At 27.6% G+C, this 20,360-nt stretch overlaps 3 protein-coding genes across 3 annotated transcripts; 2 read left to right on the forward strand and 1 right to left on the reverse strand.

Moving 5' to 3' along the window:
• Nucleotides 1-15,111: 15,111 nt before the first annotated feature.
• On the forward strand, nt 15,112-17,320 carry LOC119679772 (cap-specific mRNA (nucleoside-2'-O-)-methyltransferase 2-like). The gene is made up of 2 exons (XM_038092309.1): nt 15,112-15,692; nt 15,751-17,320. Exons 1-2 carry the CDS (start codon nt 15,186-15,188, stop codon nt 17,308-17,310), a joined length of 2,067 nt encoding a protein of 688 aa, XP_037948237.1. The 5' UTR covers nt 15,112-15,185; the 3' UTR covers nt 17,311-17,320.
• A 53-nt stretch (nt 17,321-17,373) lies between these two features.
• Nucleotides 17,374-18,459, reverse strand: LOC119679773 (ubiquitin-conjugating enzyme E2 L3-like). Its single transcript, XM_038092310.1, has 2 exons — nt 18,290-18,459; nt 17,374-18,182 (listed from the first exon to the last, which is right to left on the reverse strand). Exon 2 carries the CDS (start codon nt 18,165-18,167, stop codon nt 17,703-17,705), a length of 465 nt encoding a protein of 154 aa, XP_037948238.1. The 5' UTR covers nt 18,168-18,182; nt 18,290-18,459; the 3' UTR covers nt 17,374-17,702.
• A 1,176-nt stretch (nt 18,460-19,635) lies between these two features.
• On the forward strand, nt 19,636-20,355 carry LOC119679775 (tRNA N(3)-methylcytidine methyltransferase METTL6-like; the record flags this gene model as incomplete). The annotated part of the gene is made up of 1 exon (XM_038092311.1): nt 19,636-20,355. A coding segment is annotated over exon 1 (612 nt), but the record flags the coding sequence as incomplete, so codon positions are not given.
• Nucleotides 20,356-20,360: the final 5 nt, after the last annotated feature.

The following is a 20,360-nucleotide window of genomic DNA, read 5'->3' on the forward strand; positions in this document are numbered from 1 at the left end:
TGAAGGCGCGAATTAGACCAGCGCGTAGCTGTCATTCTTTAGAAATGCATACAAATTTTTGTACTAAAACAACAACAAACAAACAATCTAATAAACGTCCACTAGCTATGCCCATCATAATAGTTGAGAATTACGATCATCGCAATGTGCAGCAAGTGCGTACAAATATGCTCTTGCATCCACATGCGGTGCAAGCTACATGGGGAAGTATATTGCCTGAACCAACAACTCCTAAGGCTGGCTGTAAAGCTAGAATAACTACAACAACTACAACTCCAACTACTCCAACAATAACATCACCAATTACAAATTCTACACCAAATAGTTTTCAGTTTTCAAAATATTTACAAAATAATTTTCGTATGCCTCGTTTTTTTAAACGCTCACACACACAAACTGCATCGCAAACTCCAACATCCGACCGTGTTGTGTGTAATGAGTTGCCCACTGGCGGCAGTGATGACAGCGAGTTAAACACTTTTTGTGGAGCTGCCATAAAAATGCACAAAAAGAACAATAAACATAAACAACATTCCACAATAGCTACAAATCTAACTCCAACAACAACAACACCACCACCAACAACAACAACAACAACAACAACAAATACAAGTGCAATAAAAACAAAAACAAAATGTGCCAATAGAGAAACGCACACAAAAAATAGTTCAAATTGCAAAACACAATGAGTGCCACCGGCACCCGCAGGACCAGCTGTAAAAAGAACAATGAACACATATGTACGTTGTCGAGTTGATGCCGTTGTCAGTGTAGAAGTTTACTTTCGTAAATATTAAAGAAAAAATGGCGATAAAGAAACACATTTCTTGCTTACAGTAAGCGTGAACGACCACTGAATTACATTGTTAAAATTGAAAAGGCCCCTTATCGCAGTGCTAATAACTGTTAAAGTATTTTTAGTTTATGGGAAAGTTGTTCTTTGACATTGCAAATACTGAGTACTGAGTAGACACAGTAAACAAAGGATATAAAGTATATAAAGTACATAGCTTGTTAGTTACGAATTCCAAAATAAATATTGTCCTAATTGTATAAAAATGTATTTTATAATTAATTTAAATACATTCTATGTTTTATACAAATATGGGTAACTAAGATTTTAATGGATACTACACTCAGAAAAGAACGTATACGATAAGTGAGAAAAACTTCATACCATAAATACAATGAAATATTTTATAACAAATTCTACAGTGACGTGTTTTATAAACTTTGAGAAACATGAAAAAAACATTTCATATTTGCAACTTTTTCTAAATTTAACAAAAAAAAAATTTTAAAAAAAAAGGAAAATATTTTATGAAATTTTTCGTTTAATATCGTGTACAATTTTGGTTCAATGCAAGGTTTACAAGTGTTAACCAATGAGATCAATTCTGCCATTAACATAAACTATGCCACATTTAAAAATGGCGATTTTTATTATTTACTTTAATACTATTTATAATAGTAATTTAAGAATTACGAGAATAGAGTGAACGAATAATAATTCATTATAAATCAAATTTAGCAGTCATAAAAATTTTATTACTACGTTTTTCCAATACACAGAGCAAATAATCATCAAATTTTGTTATGCTCTATAATGTATTATAATTTCAAAGATTAGTTAAACCCAATCTATAATGAGTTTATAATTAAAATTTAACCACTGCATAACATATTTTAATTTTATAATGTATTAAATGTTCTATTGCACAAAATCTTATAAAATTAAACATGTTCTCTGCTGGCACTATCCTTTAGAAACTCACTTTAATACATATAAATAATTTGTAAGCTCGTATTTAAATAATACTCAATGTAATATTCATTACAAATTTAGTAAGAGTTTTAAGTTAAAAACTTTTTCTTCCTCTACGTATAAAGGTGATTCCAGCAGACGTAGTAAAACGCTGAGAGTGCTAATAAAACTCAATACTTTTGAAAACTTCTTAAAAACTTTTAGTTTTTAAACTACGATAAACTGTTTGTTTGCCATACATCCGCTTCTCGTAATAAATTATTATGGCAAATAAACACAAAATATAACATTATTGTAAATAGCAAAAAAAATTAAAATTATTTCTTTAATGGTTTACTTCTAACAGAACTATCTGCACTTAAGTTGTTATCGCTTAAATGAGAGTTTAGTTTTATTGTTATTTAAAAAAAATTGTAATATTTTTGAAAAACTTAAACTTAACGACACATCGTATCACATAACATTCTATATATTAGTTTCTGTGGCATTTTGAACGACAACAGAACAGTAAACAGTAAATTTACTTACATTACATATATCTTTATAAAATACCTAAACTATTTTAGTCTATTTATGACAATCACTTTGTATTTCAATGCAGCACATATGAACACCGTAAAGCACTACAATATTTTAGCTTCCTTTAATTAATATTTGTAGAAAATGATATACTATACATATATATTTTGTAGTTAGCATGTTGATCTTTTTAAGAGAAAAACTTTGTAATTTTTTTATTTATTGAACAACACAAAATTATGTAGTATTTGTTCTTTTATAGTTATAAACAATTTTTTAATAATAAAAACTTATTCTTATTATTTATGAAGTTTTTTTTTAGAGGTAAGTATAGACAAATTTATTATATGGTATATCATTTTATTTATGCTATGTTTATTTTTAAATTAATTAAAATTAATCATTTTTATTATTTTTGTTTGGAAAATTTGAGAAATTGAACAATTAGATTCAAATGAATTGCTATCTTTAAGACAGTTATGTCCAAGAAATAAGTATAGGATTGCAGAACTCGTACATTCAATTGAAATGTTAAAATCACCAGAACCACATAGTGAAATTTATACCAATGATACTTAAGAAATTTTATATGGAACAGCCAAAGCAAGAGCAAAAGTGCAATAACAACAATAAATACAACTTTGAAGCAATTAGATAAAAATATTTTAAAATAATATGATATATGAAAATACAATAATTTATACAAATTTTCAAATTAGCAACGTAAACGTAAAGCTTTAAGCCAATTAAATATAAATATTTGAAAATAATATATAATATATTATATATATATATAAACAAGTTTTTAAAAAATTAACCTTTTTAAAAACATTTTTAATAAGTAATAGAAACTATATTTATTTATTGTTTCAACACAGATCGTGGGAAGATATATATATATAATTCTAATATATATAATAATATATATAATATATATATTATAATATATATAATATATATATTATAATATATATAATTATACCTCAAGTGGTGTATGTGTGTGAGTGAAAACGTAAGTTTTAAGAGTATGAATTAAATCTTCTTAAATAAAATTTCATCATAAATAGAATATAGTGGAGTAAAATATAGTACAAGCATACAACAGTGCAGTTAGAGTTTAAAAACTCTTTAGGAAACCTCTCCATAAACATTTACAATGTTAGAATTAGTTTTTTATATTTCAAATAAAGCAAAAGAATAGGTGTCAATAAGAAATGCAATACGAATTAATATATATTTTATAATTTGTTATCATACTTTTTTAAATATAAAAATATATTTTTAGTATATATTCACCAATTGATAACTTTTTTAAAGTAAACTGTCCGCTATTTCTTACTACAGTCATTAGACTTACTTTTAAATTTTTATTTGAAAATATTTTTTGAGGTTCTAAAAACTTTTGTCAATATTTTTTAATGTTATACATCAATTTATTTTAAAAAACTCCTTAGAAAAATATAAAACCTTTTTTTCAATGATGTTATTTTGTTTTTAAACTAAAATTTAATTTATTTTATATAAAAATCTAATAATTTTTTTTTAATTTATAATAATTTGGTGAATTAAATCTTTATTGAACTTATGCACAATCGTATATTTATTTTTGTTTTTTTACATTATTTAATTAGATTCATTAGTTAAATTTTAAATAATTGTCGCTAAAAAATATTTTTTCTTCTATTTATTTTTGAAATAATGTTATTTAGTATAATTTTCTTTCAAACCTTAATTTTATTATATATATTTATTAATAATTTAACTAATTTTATAAGATTTTTAATAATTTATGAAACTAAATCTTTATTTAACTATGCATAAAGTAAAAAATTATTATTACCAAAAATGAAAGCATTATATTCGGTAAGTAAAATTCAGCACGTTTGACGATTCCATTATAAATCTTAAAATCTCTAAATAAAAGTTATTTCATTAAAAGTTATGTGTAAATTTTCTACGAATTTCTATCAAATTCATTTTTTTTATACTCTGAGTGTTAAATCTCATTATCTCATATCAACAACAATCATTTTAAATAAATTAAATTAATATTTAATTCCTTTTGTTTAGCATTAATTTAATAAAATTAATTTCCTTTTTTCCTGTTTTCCCAACACCTGAAAATATTACAAAAATAATTATAAAAATATTCCTGTGTGACCAACATAAATAAAAATTTTGATCTAAAACATTCACCGATTAACAAACAAACCAAACAACCTAACCAACAACAACAACAATTAATTCACCAGCGCACTCAAAAACCAGCTCCCGCAGTTCTTTGCAACAACCTATTATCTAAAACCAATAGCGACTCAGACCCCCAACAAAACAAAACCGATCTAAACTAAAGCACATAAAAAAAACAAATAAAATTTTAATCATAATAAATAAAAGTATTTTAAAATATTTATAGTTTTTAAGTGAAGAAATTTTTAAAATATTAATGTTGTGCCACAACCTTTGCACTGATCTGCAATCTAATCACTTCACAATTTATTAAGGAAAAATATTTACAATTTAAATGAAATAGAATATTTCAAATTCAACTTTTTACTTTTAGACGAGCTCGATGATTTCTTTTAAATTTCTATACAAAATTAGGCAAAATTATTTGCTCTTTCGTAACTAAAAATTTTTGGTTCTCAAAATTTTACAATTTCATTACGAAAAAATTTATGAAATACCTCAGTGTTGCTGAATTTAATTAAACTTTCATAAAGAGTTTCTATTAATTACAAATATACAAAACTCTCACTTGAAAGAAAATAAATTAAATGCCAAACAAATAAATTTTAAAACATTGAATGTTTTCTAAAACTAAAAATAACAAAATAATAAATATATATTTATATAAATAAATATATATATATATATATAAATGGAAGGAAAAGTAAAATTAACAGCGGCAAACGTTTTCATGTAAGTAGCAAATAAAACCACTTTTAAATATTTTAATAAAATACACTAGAAACACTTTAAAAAATCAAACAATAATACACCGTAAACAATTATTTGCATAGTTAATTAGATGCGCTTTTATTGTTAATGTGATATATTAAGTAGATTTATTGCTTTGAAAATATTTGCAAACTATTTTAAAACTAAAATTATATATAAAACAAGAATCAATGAAATTTTTAATACTAATTAATAAAAATATTTTGAAAACATGGCCGTCATTAAAAATATTTTTGTATAAATATTAATACAAATTGAACTTAATTCAATTTACGCTAATGATTGTAGTATTCACTTACATACATTCGATAGTTCCATAAAAAAACCTTTACTGATGAACTGATAGCAATTTATCAATACTTGCATTTTTATCAAACTTCAAACAAGATTCTGCTATTAGAATTTGTACCAACACTTAACGTGTTCACTAAATAGATTCTTTGTACAAACCAAATGTAATTAGTTCTAAACTACTTTAAAGTTCAGTTACCAAATATATAATTTCAATATGATTAGACTTAGCTTAAACGTAGTAGCAAACGAACTTTTAGTAAAACTAAAGTAGTGATAAAACTAGTGTTGCCAACTTCCATTATAAAGATGCTATTTTAATTGTAAAATGCTTTTCAAACAATTGAATATCGCGTGCTGAAAATAATGGAATATATTGACCTGTTCGAATATTAATATCAATGTAAAAAAAAAGGAACGGAAATCTGTCAACTTTTAGTCGTAAACAATTATAAAAATTTTTATAATTTATTAATTAATGAATGAATTAATGAATAAGAATATTTATTTAATAGTATATTAACTTTTAAATTAATATTTAAACACAATAATGATAGTAAAGTACTTCATTTTAAAGTAATTTGCAAATAATTTCAAAATAATTTAGAAGGTGATTAAGACAAAATAACACGTTTGCCTTTGCTTTTGAATGTTCCAAAACATATTTTGTTAAAGGATGTTTCAGTATGCTTTATAGAAGTAAAATAAATGAATTTAAATTCTTGAAGTATATATAAAAATTAACAAATTACAAAGTATATTTAAAATAATATACTGAAACAGCCTGCTAATTTCACAATTACGAATCCCTTTAATAATTCATTTATATACTTTTACTATATTTCGCACGCAAAGATCATTTCGCTGCAGGAGGAGGAGGAGGCTACCGCTAGACAGGAGCAATAAATAAATTGTATTCAGCTGAGTGTGTTGTAACTACAGGCAAATAATTTGCTTGTAAAAACTGAACAAAGTTCGGTCTAGTTAAGGAATCTAGATTAAGTTTTAAGCTTTACGACATAAGTTCTTTTTTAAATGTTTTTAAAATTTACTCGCAGATAAATTCTGTTTTATTTTTCATATAAATGTTTGTATATGGTGTCTATAATATTTTAAGTAAGTTTTATGATGAGTATCAACTTTATATTTGGGTGGGAAAATTTGTGTTATGCATTTTTAAACCCCCGGTAAGCAATACATTCTAATTTAAGGTGAACCTGAAACCTTTTAGCACTTAGATATTTAATCATAATTGAAAAAAAAAAAATTAAAATTAAATAAAAATTAAAATATGACATAGTTTACATGATTGTTGTAAAAAAATTAGAGTATCCACCGTTTAATCATAAAATATGAAAACTTTAGATGGGCTAATATATATAACAAAACTTGTTGTACAAAAAAAAATACATTTATGCAAAAATAAATAATTTTAAATGTTTAGTGTAGTTGTAGTCAATATAATTAAAAACAGAAACAGTTTAAAAGTATTTAAAGAAATTATTAACATATAAACATATATTTAAATCATGAAGATAATAAGGGGTTAAAAGCTGAACTATGCTTAATTCTATGCTTGTTAAATCTCAAGGTAAATGCAGAAATAATAATAATTTTAATAACAATAATAATATAAAACGTTATTTATTTCTTACTAACAATGCTAAAAATATATAGCACATTAGCAAGTATCCATTGCAGTTATTGTGACTTGATGATATGTATATCTATAATTGATATATATATATATCCATTGACTTTGCATTCATACACAATATAAATGGCATATATACACAGTATTTTTTATTGCAAAAGTAATCTTCCTTTTACCTTTACTGCAAGTATATTATAAGAAATATAATATACGAATATACAAGGTACTACTACTTACTATATATAATTATGTTATAACTCTTGCTTTTAATTCTATATAATTTCGGTGTTTCCAAAGCACATCGGTGTTTCGACGGGTTGAAAATAAATTACGCACAGATCGGCACTAATGGAGAATTTTCGTTGCATGAAATTATTATATTTATTTCTTTAAATTCTGGAAGGATTAAATGACTACTATTATAAGAAATTGGTTTTGAATCTTGGTTGAAAATAATTAATATTAAAATAAATTTATAAAGATACCTGGCTAATACTCACTAAATTACGGTAAATACAAACTTCTAAGTGAACAGATTTGTGTAAAGATTGCTGTTTAGGGTGACCATCACTAAACAATTTTTATTTTATATTTAATATATTTAATTAAATATATTGTATGTATATGTATGCACTAAATAACTTCCATACAATTAATGCTTTTTAATAAATCAATCGGTATTAACAAATAATATTATTATTATAAGTTATTATTTATTTATTAAAAAGTTTTGACCAGAAGAGTCGTATTATACAAATTTCACTTTTACTTACACAAAGCCCTTTAAAGCTTTGTAAACAAAGTCTACAACTAAATCTAGAGAAAAGCTCTTTACCTGTTCTTGTGACAGAAATTCAATATGAAACAAGTTTCTTCTGTGCGTTATTAAAACTAGACAGCCGCTAAGAATATCCATAGTAGTCTCCTCATATTCGAGACATAATCTGCATTCCGAATTAGCAGATATTCGTAGTTTATGAAAGTGATATTTCAGACGATAATGACCTGTAATGAAACCCGTTATCAACCTTAAATTATATTTTGAGAGTTTAAGAATGTTTTTGTAGAAGTACGGTTTTATCAGTGATTTGCTTTGTCTAAGTCCTGGCAAGTCTTCTCAGTACTCCAGCCGCATACGATTTTCCTTCTCCTTGATAATTTGTTTTATACTGACCCAATTTGCGGAAATTAGTAAACTATGGATATATTTTATAATTCTATTAGAAATAGAATAAAACACAATAATTTTTTGACCCATAAAACCTTATGCTACACCGAAAGATAAATTGGATTGTATTGAAATTTCAGTACAAATTAATGATATTAAAATAATTAACTTTTTCCTCCATTAAGTTTTTGTATTTATTCAAAGTATTTGTTTGAATTTATTTTATTTCTTTAATAAAACTATGATTCCATATCTTTTTATTTATTTAATTATATTAAAATGTTCAATATTGTGCCACATATGTTTTATAACTCACTAAGGTTTTTTATTTAATCCATATATTTGTTTGAAATTATTTCATTTCTTTAATAAAATTACAATTATGTATAATTTTTTTTTAATTAATGATATTAAAATATTTAATTTCTTGCTACATATTTCTTGAAACTCCTTAAGTTTTTGTATTTAATCATTATTTTTGCTAAAATTTAATTTATAATTTCACTAATAAAACCACGTTTATATATAATTTTTTTTAAGCTTCGAGTTAAGCCGTTGGTGCCAACTTAACAAAATCGACTACGCATCACAATATAAAAAAAATTGTTAAAAAAGTTAAATCTTACACAAATATTTTTTATTCTTTTATATTTAAATTTTAAAAGTTTTTCGAAAAGACAATCAATTTTTTAAAAATGTTAGCATTTTTGCTTCAAAATTATTTGTAATATTTTTACAAAATAAATTGTTCACATAAACACATTTCCATTCTTATTGTTTATAAATCTACCTGCAAAAGCTTTATATACGATATTTATACAATTGCAAAAGAAAAAGTTAATGAGTTGATAAAAACAAATAAATAAAAACTTGACACCTAAAACATCAAAAACGATCTCAATTTATGTTTGGATAGAAATACAGTTAGTGAGATTTCGATCCTTCTCAAATTTATTTGAGGTTAGGTTATAAAGCTCTGTGAGTATATGTTTGTTTTACAAAAAAAAATAATATTTAAAAAGAGAATTTTAAACTAGAAGTTATTTTCTATAAATAATCTATAATATTTAGCTTTATTTTTAGCTGATATTATATTAAATTCATAAATTTTCATATTAATTTTGAATTTTTTTAATACAATAACAGTACATGATATTTATTCACAAAAACCGTTCTTATAAATTATATAAAATAAAATAAAAAATGGCTGGATATAAATGTATAATTTAAATGTGAGCTAATTTTTTGTTATTAACATTAAGAAATTTTAAATGTTACTTCTAAGTGTAATGTAAAAATTAATAAAAAAAATATTAATTGACACTAGTAAAAAAATGTTTGTTTTAAGTTAATAATTTTTTAGATAAGCAGGACTAAGCACTTGTTTATTACAATTCATTTACTACGACAACAAATATTTTTAAAATGCATATGTGATGAACTAAACAGCATCATATGTCAAAATAAATTCAAATGTTTACACTACGGCAATGCTTAACAAACAGAGAAATAAAATTTTCAGAGTTCCTTAACACAATTGTAAACATATCTCTGATCCATCACATATGCAAAAACAATTAGCAACGATATCAGTTGTGAACATAACTTTATGCTGTTATCAAAGAAGAGGACTATCTCCATTTAAGAATCAACACTTATGTACTACATTTATATATTTTGCCAAGACAAATATTGATAAAAAATATGTAAGATTTAAAAATCTATAAGTTGTTGTGGTTAAGTTTACTTTAACTGATTTTTTATTATTTTTAAAAAAATGGCTTAATGGTATTAAAAAACATAACTAATGAATACATATATATTATTAGTGATACGTACAGATCTATAATTAATTATCTGCAAAAGTTAATGACATGGCAAGAGAGAGAGAATACAACTTTTATCAAACATCAAGCAAAGACATCAAGCAAATTGATGATAATTCTTAATAATTTAGCAAATAACTTTCCTATCCTCTTTTGAAACATTTATTAAACAATAAACATTTATACACTAACATTTGCTCACATGCAATAATAATAGAATACACATGTCCTGGGAGGACTGGGCGTTGTCGATAATACAAATTAGTTTTACACGCAGATAAGATAACAAATAAAGAATAAATATGAACAAACTCTTTTGTTAACTTTAATGAGAAAAGTTTCGTGAAACAAAAGCGTGAAAGTTATCCTTAGACGCCAGAAACGATAAAATGAAATGCAAACAAATCACTTTCGGAATATTTCAACAACTTTTATTCATATAACCAAAATGATTGCGAATTTTTTTGACAATAAAGGTTTGAAGGGAAATTTAACACAATTTTTTATATTAATTTTTTTTTACATGCATATATTGAAGTGTATTAATTTTATTCTAGATACATAATAATATGTGTACAAATTTTACCATTAAATATATAATAATTATACCAAATTTATATTAACGTGACATTTATCATGATGCAGATTTCATCTTGAACGTAGCGTGACCGGACTAAGAGTTCATATCAATTTATTGTAAATCTCAAAAGACCTACTAACTAAAACCGTAACAAGTTATCTTTAAAAATATCTGTGGCCTATTGTTGAAACCGCCATTCTTTTAGCACTTTTTTTGACATATTTAATTACATATTTAGTACTTTCTTAAAATACTCGTATGTATTATAAATTTATTAATACTATAATAATACTAATAATAATATAAATACAATATAATACTCTTATTATACTAGTATATAGCAGTTAGAAGTCCAGTTAAGTCCTTAACTGAGTTCATTTCGCAACTAATAGATACCCACTTTTTCAGTTGTCCCGAGGATCCTCCAAAGGTACCGCCTATTCGCTCTACCAACTCGGACGCGCTAAAAAGTCAATGGTATCTACGAAGCGGATCAAGTGGACAATTGACTCTTTTTCTCTATATAAAAGTCCAAGTTCAGATGGAATCACTCCAATTCCATTACAATCTCTAAGAAATATTATAATTATTTCCTCGCTTATACTTTGATAACAACTTTGTCAACAGATTTCCCTCAAGAGAGGATTGTAAAGCAAGGCTGATGCTTCACAAGAAAAAGAATACAAGAAAAGATAGAGATTTAAACTAATGGATCAAATAGGAATAGAGGCACAGGAGTCAAAGTCTACTTCGTGAACCAAGGTTCTTGCAACTTTACTTCAATATTTCAGGCAGATATTTTCGCTATCCTAAGAACCCATCCCCATTGATGAGTAAATAAAACTAATGTATAAAATCTCAAATTATTTAAAATTAAAAATAAAACAATTAATATAATTTTTAGTTCAATTGTACTTTTTTTCCTTTTTCCTTTTTTACTATTGTCACTACAAGATACGCAATCTGCTTTCTTATATTAACTGATGATTTGTTTTTTTTTTGTTTGTTTTCATTTTATTTTGTCACTATTATCCTTACCAATTCCCTAAAATTACCACTAACAACAGTTTTCGTTTTAATTTCACTTGAGGTATTTTTTATGTTCCTTTTTATTCATTCTTTTTTTGACTTAATTATAAATTTGAAAAAAATTGAAAACTTTTTTGTCTGTAATAAATTTTTCTATATTTCGCCCATTCCGTTTCATATACGTTTTTTTTCATTTTTTTTACTTTTCAAATGTTTCGGTTGGGACCTTAATTCATTTTGTGCAATCAAACCGAGGGCAAAATCGATTTTCGTTGTAATTATTTTCGATCATTGATTGTCTCTTTACTGAAGGTCGTCCTCAGTATTTGGTAAACGTGGTGTGAGCTAAAGTGTTCCATAAAGCACTTTTATCGTAAGAAGAAAAAAATAATTTGGTTTAACAGTTGAAAAAAAAAAACATTGAAAAAAATATTATTTTTTGACTTTTTTGTTTTGCAATGCGAATAAATTTTATAATTTCAAGCTTTAAAATGCTGCATAAAAGCTGCATAATTGAATTTTAAGAACATTGAACATAATTTAAACTTAACTATTTAACGTCAAATCAAAATGAGAGGACACAAAAATGTTTAAGATCACACACTTTACTTCTTAATATATATATAAACTATTTCTGATATTATTGCTTTGTCCTTAATTTCATTAGTACAAAAGACAAAAGCAAAAAATAACAAAAAATAATCTTGAGTCTTTTTTTAATTGTTTTCCATACAGACAATATTGGGCTTAAAAGGGTTAATAAATTTTACTTTTATATTCAAATTATAAAACAATTTGTAATAAATAATATTTTTATTAATAATTACAATAATTATTACAATAAATAATATTGTAATAAATATATTTTATAACAATTAAAAAAGAAGAACTGTTTAAAAGTACAGAAGATCTCCGCTAGCCCGAATCTCTAGAAATTCACATTTCCATGTAATCCGGACAAAATTAGAAAATACAAAATATGCACTTTGTGCCTTGTAATCCAGATCGAATACTAACTCTCTAAGCTGGATGACATGCTATGAACATATCTGCGCGACAGTCAAGTAAAATAAATTACATTTATAGGTTAGATAGATAGATTTTAAACGGGTTGGGAACTTCTTACTACGTCACTGCATCCCTTAAGTGTTATTGTGACACACCCACTGTAATTCCATAGACGAGTAGCAGTTAAGAACCCCATTATTTCCTTTGGAAAGATGTTGCGTAATTCCGTTATAAGTGGATATGAAGTTGATAAGTACCGAAGTCTGAGTCTAGCGAGACTATCACAGTGGCACAGAATGTGTTCCGCTGTTTCCTCTTCTTCGCAACAAAATCTGCAGCTATCGTCTCTTTTAATACCTTATTTACTCCGCAATGTTCAGTGAGAAACCCTGTGACAAGGCGGATGCCATATCTGTTCAGCATTAGAAGCTGCTTAGTTCTGGCTTTTGATCAATTCGGCATGAATTGTTTAGCTTATCTGCAGGTTATTACATTATCTTAATCAGGCTGAGCTGCTCTTTCAAAAAATGTATAGGTTATCAACATGTATGTCTACATGCTGGTATGTGTGTAATTTATAATTAATTTAATGGGCAGTGGATTTTTATTTAGTTTCTGTTATTAAAATAAACATATAAACATACATAAGAATTTTCCAGAATCTTTATTATGACTCAAGTAATCCGAATACCTCAACAATCCGGATTAATCGCAATTTTAGTGGAATCGGATTAGTGGAGTTCTACTGCTGCGGTACAGTACGGTATATGAAAGTAATTAGCATTGCGATATATAGAGAAACTGAAGCAGTATATTTCTGGCGAACATTATGATAAAGAATGCCAACACAAACGCATGAAACAAGGCAGACGTTTTTTTATTAAAAAAAAAATAATTGAAAAAATAAAAGCTAAACAATATGTACTATATTCGAAAGATAGTAGCTTAAAGCAACAAAATATCTCTTGATTTTTTCTTGATTGTTAGCTATTCAAACACATTATAACAAAGTAGTAAGAATATCTCAAAAGTATAAACCATTTTTCTAATCGACCTAATTTTATACGTTTTATGCATAGTTAAAGATTTCTTTATTTAGCTTAATTCAGAAACTTACAGATGTTGTTTTGAATCTTGCTAACCTTTATTATCGATTAAGATAAAACTATTGTATTTATTTCAATAGCTTTTTCCAATCCGGATTTCATAACAAATCTTTACGTGGTAAATATTATGCATACATCTGAGTTCACTTCTTCTAAACATCCGACTTATCAAACTCAGCACCATTTAACCTTATGGCTTTGATTAAAGTAGATATATTAACACGAAAATCAGGAACATGTTAAGGAATAATAATACTATCTATATATACTATCTATATAATACTATCACGAATAAGGATACTATCTAATAAGTATACATACCGACCGATTAGAAGCTAATTTAAACTACAACTATTGAATTTAAGGATCAGAGAAGAAAGAAAAAAATATTGCTTATATGCTTTGTGGTTGGCAATTCCCATTAGTAGACGTCTATGAACTTTAGGTATCCACTTCCTTAAATCGATCTATCTGAATTACAATCAATATTAACTATGTTAACAGACATTATCTATTTCCCCAAAATGTGAAAGTAGTTTCTCGCCCCAAAATAAAAAAATATACATTTCTATATAAGAATAATATTTCTTCTGTCAGCTAAAACTCAGCTGACATCTAATTCATTTTTGTTATCAAAAATGAGCTCAGTTCTTAGATATAATTTAAAATAAATGGTATTTCAGAATATAACATCAGAACTTTCTGTACAAATAAAGATATAAGACGTAACATAGCCTTGTTGTATCTTAACGTGTTGTTATTCTTTTAACGAAAAACTAAATATTTTCATAGGGTTAATATAAACAAGCTTAAAACAAATAACTGTTTCTGTTATAAACATTAATGACCTCTCGTCCTAAATTCACATCTTGCTTCCAAATTATTTTGTGCTTTAAAAGTATGTACATATTTAGTTAAATAATTTTTATCACATGTGTTACCTTTCGATTTTGTTCGTAATATTTTTATTTTGCTTGTTATCATTCATTTGCTGTTTCTTTGCAAGAAACATTACTTTTGTTCATTACTTCGCCGTAAACTTCTGGCTTGCAGTGTAATTTTTCCAGAGATAATACGATTTACGATAAAAAATTTTACGGTATTGTTAAAATGCAACGCGCTAGAGCCACCCTGTGCACGTATTTATTGTTTTTGTTTGTGAGTGGCTAAAAAGTTTAAAGCGCAGTAAAATTATTAAGTAAATTAAAAATTTCTACTTAGATAATTAAATTGTGTTAATATTATTCTATTTAACATATACGCAATGAATACATAAAAATGTCTGCAACTAAATGCGAAGTATTACCGCAAGTGGAATCTATAAACTCACCAAAGCCGGCAATGGCGTCGTCATCGGACCACATAACTGAAGAGGAGGTGAATCAAGTGTTTGAGAAAAAATTTGGTTATATTAAACCTAAAACTAATTCAAAATGGGTACTACCTCCAGCAGCACAACTCTTTCAGGAATTTTATCAGATAGAAACGCTGCAGCAGCTTAAGAGGACACTTAATAGCGTGAAAGGTAAATTAAATGATTATGCGATTGAAGAATGGAGCACACATACAAGGCGAATGGACCCATCCGGTGATATAACTTGGCGTCTCAAGAATGAAATCAATGCTGAATTTGTAACAATAGCTTGGTGTAAGTTATACGAGTGCTTGCACAAATTTCCACTTGTAAAGAAGCCAAAGCTTAATACATTGCATTTGTGTGAAGCACCAGGAGCTTTTATATCAGCACTAAATCATTATTTATATTCCACATACAATAAAGAGCAAGTAAATAATTGAAATGTAATATAACCATACATTACTTATATTTAGTTTTGGACTTTAGGTGGAGTGGAAATGGCTATCAACTACACTCAACCCGTACTATGAAGGTAATCCCTTTGGTAAAATGATTAGTGACCATCGCTTTATGTTAAGAACTCTTGATCATTGGCTCTTCCATGAAGATTTTACAGGCAATATAATGTGCAACCAAAACATTAAACATATGCACGAGAGATGCCTGGAATACTTTGACGGTGACGCTGATCTCATCACAGCAGACGGTAGCATTGATTGTGTAGAGAATCCCGATTGCCAAGAGTCCAACACATCAATCCTGCACTTTGCTGAAATGCTTGCAGCTCTAACGATATTAGGAAATGGCGGCTCATTTGTGCTTAAATTATTTACGCTCTTTGAAGCGATTACTGTCAGCAAATTATTTTTGTTAAATTGCGTTTTCGAAGAAGTGCATGTGTTCAAACCAGCTACCTCAAAGCGGGGGAATTCTGAAAACTATATAATATGTTTGGGTTATAAAAAGGACACGAAACATTTAGCAGACACTCTGAAAATAATGAAAAAAAACTTAGACGAGCAGAACAATTTGCTGCCTATATTTGGCTTTAAACAACTACCAAAAGATTTTCTAATGCAGCATGAAGTCTGCACACGAATATTCATGAACCATCAAATTCAGGCCATTGAGTCAAACATTTACGTGTATGAATCAAAATCGAAATATATGGTACGACGGAGCAATGCAATGCGCCGCTTAGTGAGTAAAGAGTTCTTCAAGCGCTATCAATTAAAGTCCATTCCAGCGCAATTGAAAATTTTGCATCAATGTGAGAACAGCTTGGAAATCAGCTATAAAACAGGCGTTTATAAAGGTTCGTACTCAGAACGCGAACAGCTTAAAACTAAGCCAAAGGAACAACAGATTTATATACTATGCAGCTCCGTAAACGAACTTGAAAAGTTATTTATATTCAAAAACGGTGTTTTGTATGAAGAACTGAGACGTTCTACAGAGAAATCTGACTGTAGACTAAAAATTTATATCGGAAAACCTGTTGCAAAACTGGAAAGCAGTTTATTTGTTTCATTGCCTGTCTTGCTGCTTTACCACAAACTTCAGGATTTACTTACTTATCCCATTGTCTGTCAAAATTCACCCAAATGTATTATCAATAATGATGTGGAAATACCGTTCTGTAGTACTGGATTTATAAGCTTTGCAGATATGCAGTTGAGTTTCTTTATTGCTGTTGTAAACGCAATCTACAAACTACGTCCAACGGCAGTTGCTTTCGAAAACATGGCTTTTTTAACGCATTTCAGTGTTTCGTTATTACGGTTCTTAAGCCGAAATGTATTCACAGAGCTAAAAATTACAACCGATCCAACGCATGCCATATACATTAAATGTGAACACGAACATGGATTTACCGATGCCGCTGTAGATGCCATTACCTCATTACATGGCTCACTTGCGAATAAACAACAAATTTTGTGTTTCACAGATATAAGCGAACTCCATAGGAATAAATTTGGCAATAGGATAATGGAATATAACAATCAAATTTTAATTAAAAAATTTAAAAGTATTTTGTTTGGATAAATTATTAACTCTAAATATATTTTTATTATGAAGTCATTATCTAGTCAATGTATTTTTTATGAAAATTTTATTTTTGAAATTTTAAAGCATAAGACGACATTTTAAAACATAGTGCAAATAGCATAAAGGATAACAAAACACAAAACACCCTAACAAATTGAAAAAGTAAATTAAGAAATTAACTTAATTTTCTAATTTAATAATTAATTTAGACAATTTTGTTATGCTAAATTAGTTTTACTTGAATTTAATCCGCCAGTTTGTAAGATACTAAAAACCAAAATATTACGATTAATGAATTTTGAAATGCTCCTGTTCATTGTTTAACTCTTTGTCTGTGGTTTGCATACTATCGAATAGTTTGTAAATGTTTGCTGGTTGTTATGGGATACCTAATCTGCAGGACGTTTCTCACTATTTTTACGTGTAAAGTCCTCAGCATTCTTTATAAACTTTTTTCGATCCTTTAAAAATTCTTCCGCTAAATCTGCACGCAACGGGTGTTCCGGTTCTGGATAGTTAACTAGTGATATAAGTGCCTGTATTACCTGATCTGTCTTTGTTGCTGGTTTCCAATTCTCAGTGCTGATAATTGGCAAACACACTTGACCTTTCTCATCAATGTTGGGATGATATATCTTAGTCTTGAAATTGATCTTTGGTGGTTTGAACGGATATTCAGCAGGGAAATTTATTTCAATGCGGAAGGCCCCTTTATTGTATGGGGGATTATCTGGTACAATAAGACCGGTCCAACGCAAGAGATTATCATCCTCAGTCGCAATGTCACGAAAAGTTTTCAATGATGATGTCTGCAAATCTGATAGCTCTTTTCGCAAACGACGTGGAGCAGTCATTTTTGCTGTGTTAAACTTATGGAAAATAATATAATTTTCAGCGTCTTTTTAACAAAAAATACTTTATGATAAAACAGCAAAAGTTATTTTTGACTCCTCAGTCAGTCGTATGTCTTACTTACAATTATCACTAATTTCTTTATATGTCAAATTAGCTAAAGGTATACTATGGCACTGCCAGACTGAACTTTCACTTCCAACAAACGTAATTTAAAAGAAATAGGTTGCACAATTTTCAGTAATAATTTTGATTGCCTTATGCATTTTAGAATTACTCTATATAAAATAAAATAAAACATATTTTTATCTTGATAAACATTTACTATTTATATTTAAATACAAAAACTAAGCTTACTTATTTCTATGCTTTTTCTCTAAACCGAAAGAGCAAAGTTTAACAAATCTCGTCTCTTGGTTCGATCATAAGGATATCGTTGTCAATTGCAAACCAAATAAGCTAACCACATGGAATATTTCAGAAGCATAGTGTGAAAAACTTAAAGATCTAAGTATACCGTTAAGTCCGTATGTAAGCAGTAATGGTCACGCAAAAGTTTTCAATATAATCTAATGGCGTTTTCGATTGATAAATCTGGATTCAATCTGGATTTACTCTAGATCTGTCAAGTTTTATTATCGAATTTTGTCAATGTTCGATTGTCATTTTTAGAGATTGTCTAAAATTTATCTAGTTGTACAGACTTTCGAAGCACATTGTGGTGACACGGTGACATATTGTTTGGAACAATTTTGCTGTATAATAATGCAAGATTTTGCGCCTATTGGCACACGGCATAATTGAATTAAATTGAAAATTAAAATTAGTTTTTATAACAGTTTACGATTAAAATCAATGTGCCAGCGTTTCAGAGTGGCAAAAGATGTAGCTTCATCGCCAAATGTGAAAGTAAGTTAATCGATGCATACTTGTCTTGGTAATCCACGTCGAAAGTCGTAATAAATCATCGCACGAAAATTTTCTCGCGTTAATTTCATTTTTTCGCGAACACTCAATTTACAAATCACTGTAAATAACACAAAAAACGCTTTTCTGAAAAAATGTCTAAGGTAGGTTATGTTTAATAAGACTGGGAATACTTATGGATGCAAACTGTAGATTCCGTGAATAGAATGAGAAGTTTACCACAAATGTGCTGTTAAAATGCCCTGCGCTAATACACAAACGGAATAGACTACTGGGAATGTATATTCTTATGATAGAGGCAATAAAACTTTAAAAAATAGGTTCTATGCTACTTTATATTAACACAAGAGGATTTAGAGACCTACTCTAAACCCAGAAGGAGCACAATTGACCCGACAGTCGCAGAGTCACATCCCTTAACAATAATAATAATTGAGTTCCTACATCTACTACATACAAAATTGACCAAAAAACGCAAATATTGTATGAAATCATTGTTTATCTTATAGATTTTTCATGCTGGCAGTGCCATTCTGCTTTTCAACAAAAATCGTTTCAAGTTTGTAGGTAGGAATAATATTAAAGTAGCCTGGTATTCGTAGTGCATCACAAATTGGAATATCCGAACACGTATTTTGCCCTTTCCAAAATATGAATGAGGATAATGAAACTGGACTAATTAAAGACATATTTACAAATAATGAGAAGTGTCTTACAGATGAGGAAAAGCAACGTTTACATGAGCAAGATAAACGATTGGTATCTGATTTTAAAGCAAAAGAGTTGGAACTGCAAGCACAAAGGAATTGGGATCTTTTCTATAAAAGGAATGAAACTAGATTTTTTAAAGACCGGCGTTGGACGACAAGAGAGTTTACGGAATTATTATGCGACACTGACAGTGGTACTACCACAAATTCAAAAAAACGATATATGTTGGAAGTAGGCTGTGGGGTTGGTAATCTTATATATCCTCTAATCGAGGATAAAACTCTTGCAAATAAATTTTTCTACTACGCTTGCGATTTTTCACCTCGTGCAATAGAATTTGTACGCACGAATTCATTATACGATGAAAATTGTATGAAAGCATTTCAATGTGATATAACCACTGAAGAACTATTAGATACTATACCAAAATCTTCGCTAGATATTATCACAATGGTGTTCGTCTTGTCAGCAATAAATCCGAAAAAGTTTCCAATTGTTGTGAAGAACTTGAGGGAACTATTGAAACCAAATGGCATTGTACTCTTCCGTGATTACGG

Source organism: Teleopsis dalmanni, chromosome 2 (assembly GCF_002237135.1).
Source record: "Teleopsis dalmanni isolate 2A chromosome 2, ASM223713v2, whole genome shotgun sequence".
Lineage (NCBI taxonomy): Eukaryota > Metazoa > Arthropoda > Insecta > Diptera > Diopsidae > Teleopsis > Teleopsis dalmanni.

Bases quoted from the DNA above. Each gene is read 5' to 3' on its own strand.
- LOC119679772 (XM_038092309.1), top strand. From the start codon at position 15,186: ATGTCTGCAACTAAATGCGAAGTATTACCGCAAGTGGAATCTATAAAC. The intron at 15,693-15,750 runs GTAAATAATTGA...TTTGGACTTTAG, and splicing joins CCACATACAATAAAGAGCAA to GTGGAGTGGAAATGGCTATC.
- LOC119679773 (XM_038092310.1), bottom strand. From the start codon at position 18,167: ATGACTGCTCCACGTCGTTTGCGAAAAGAGCTATCAGATTTGCAGACA.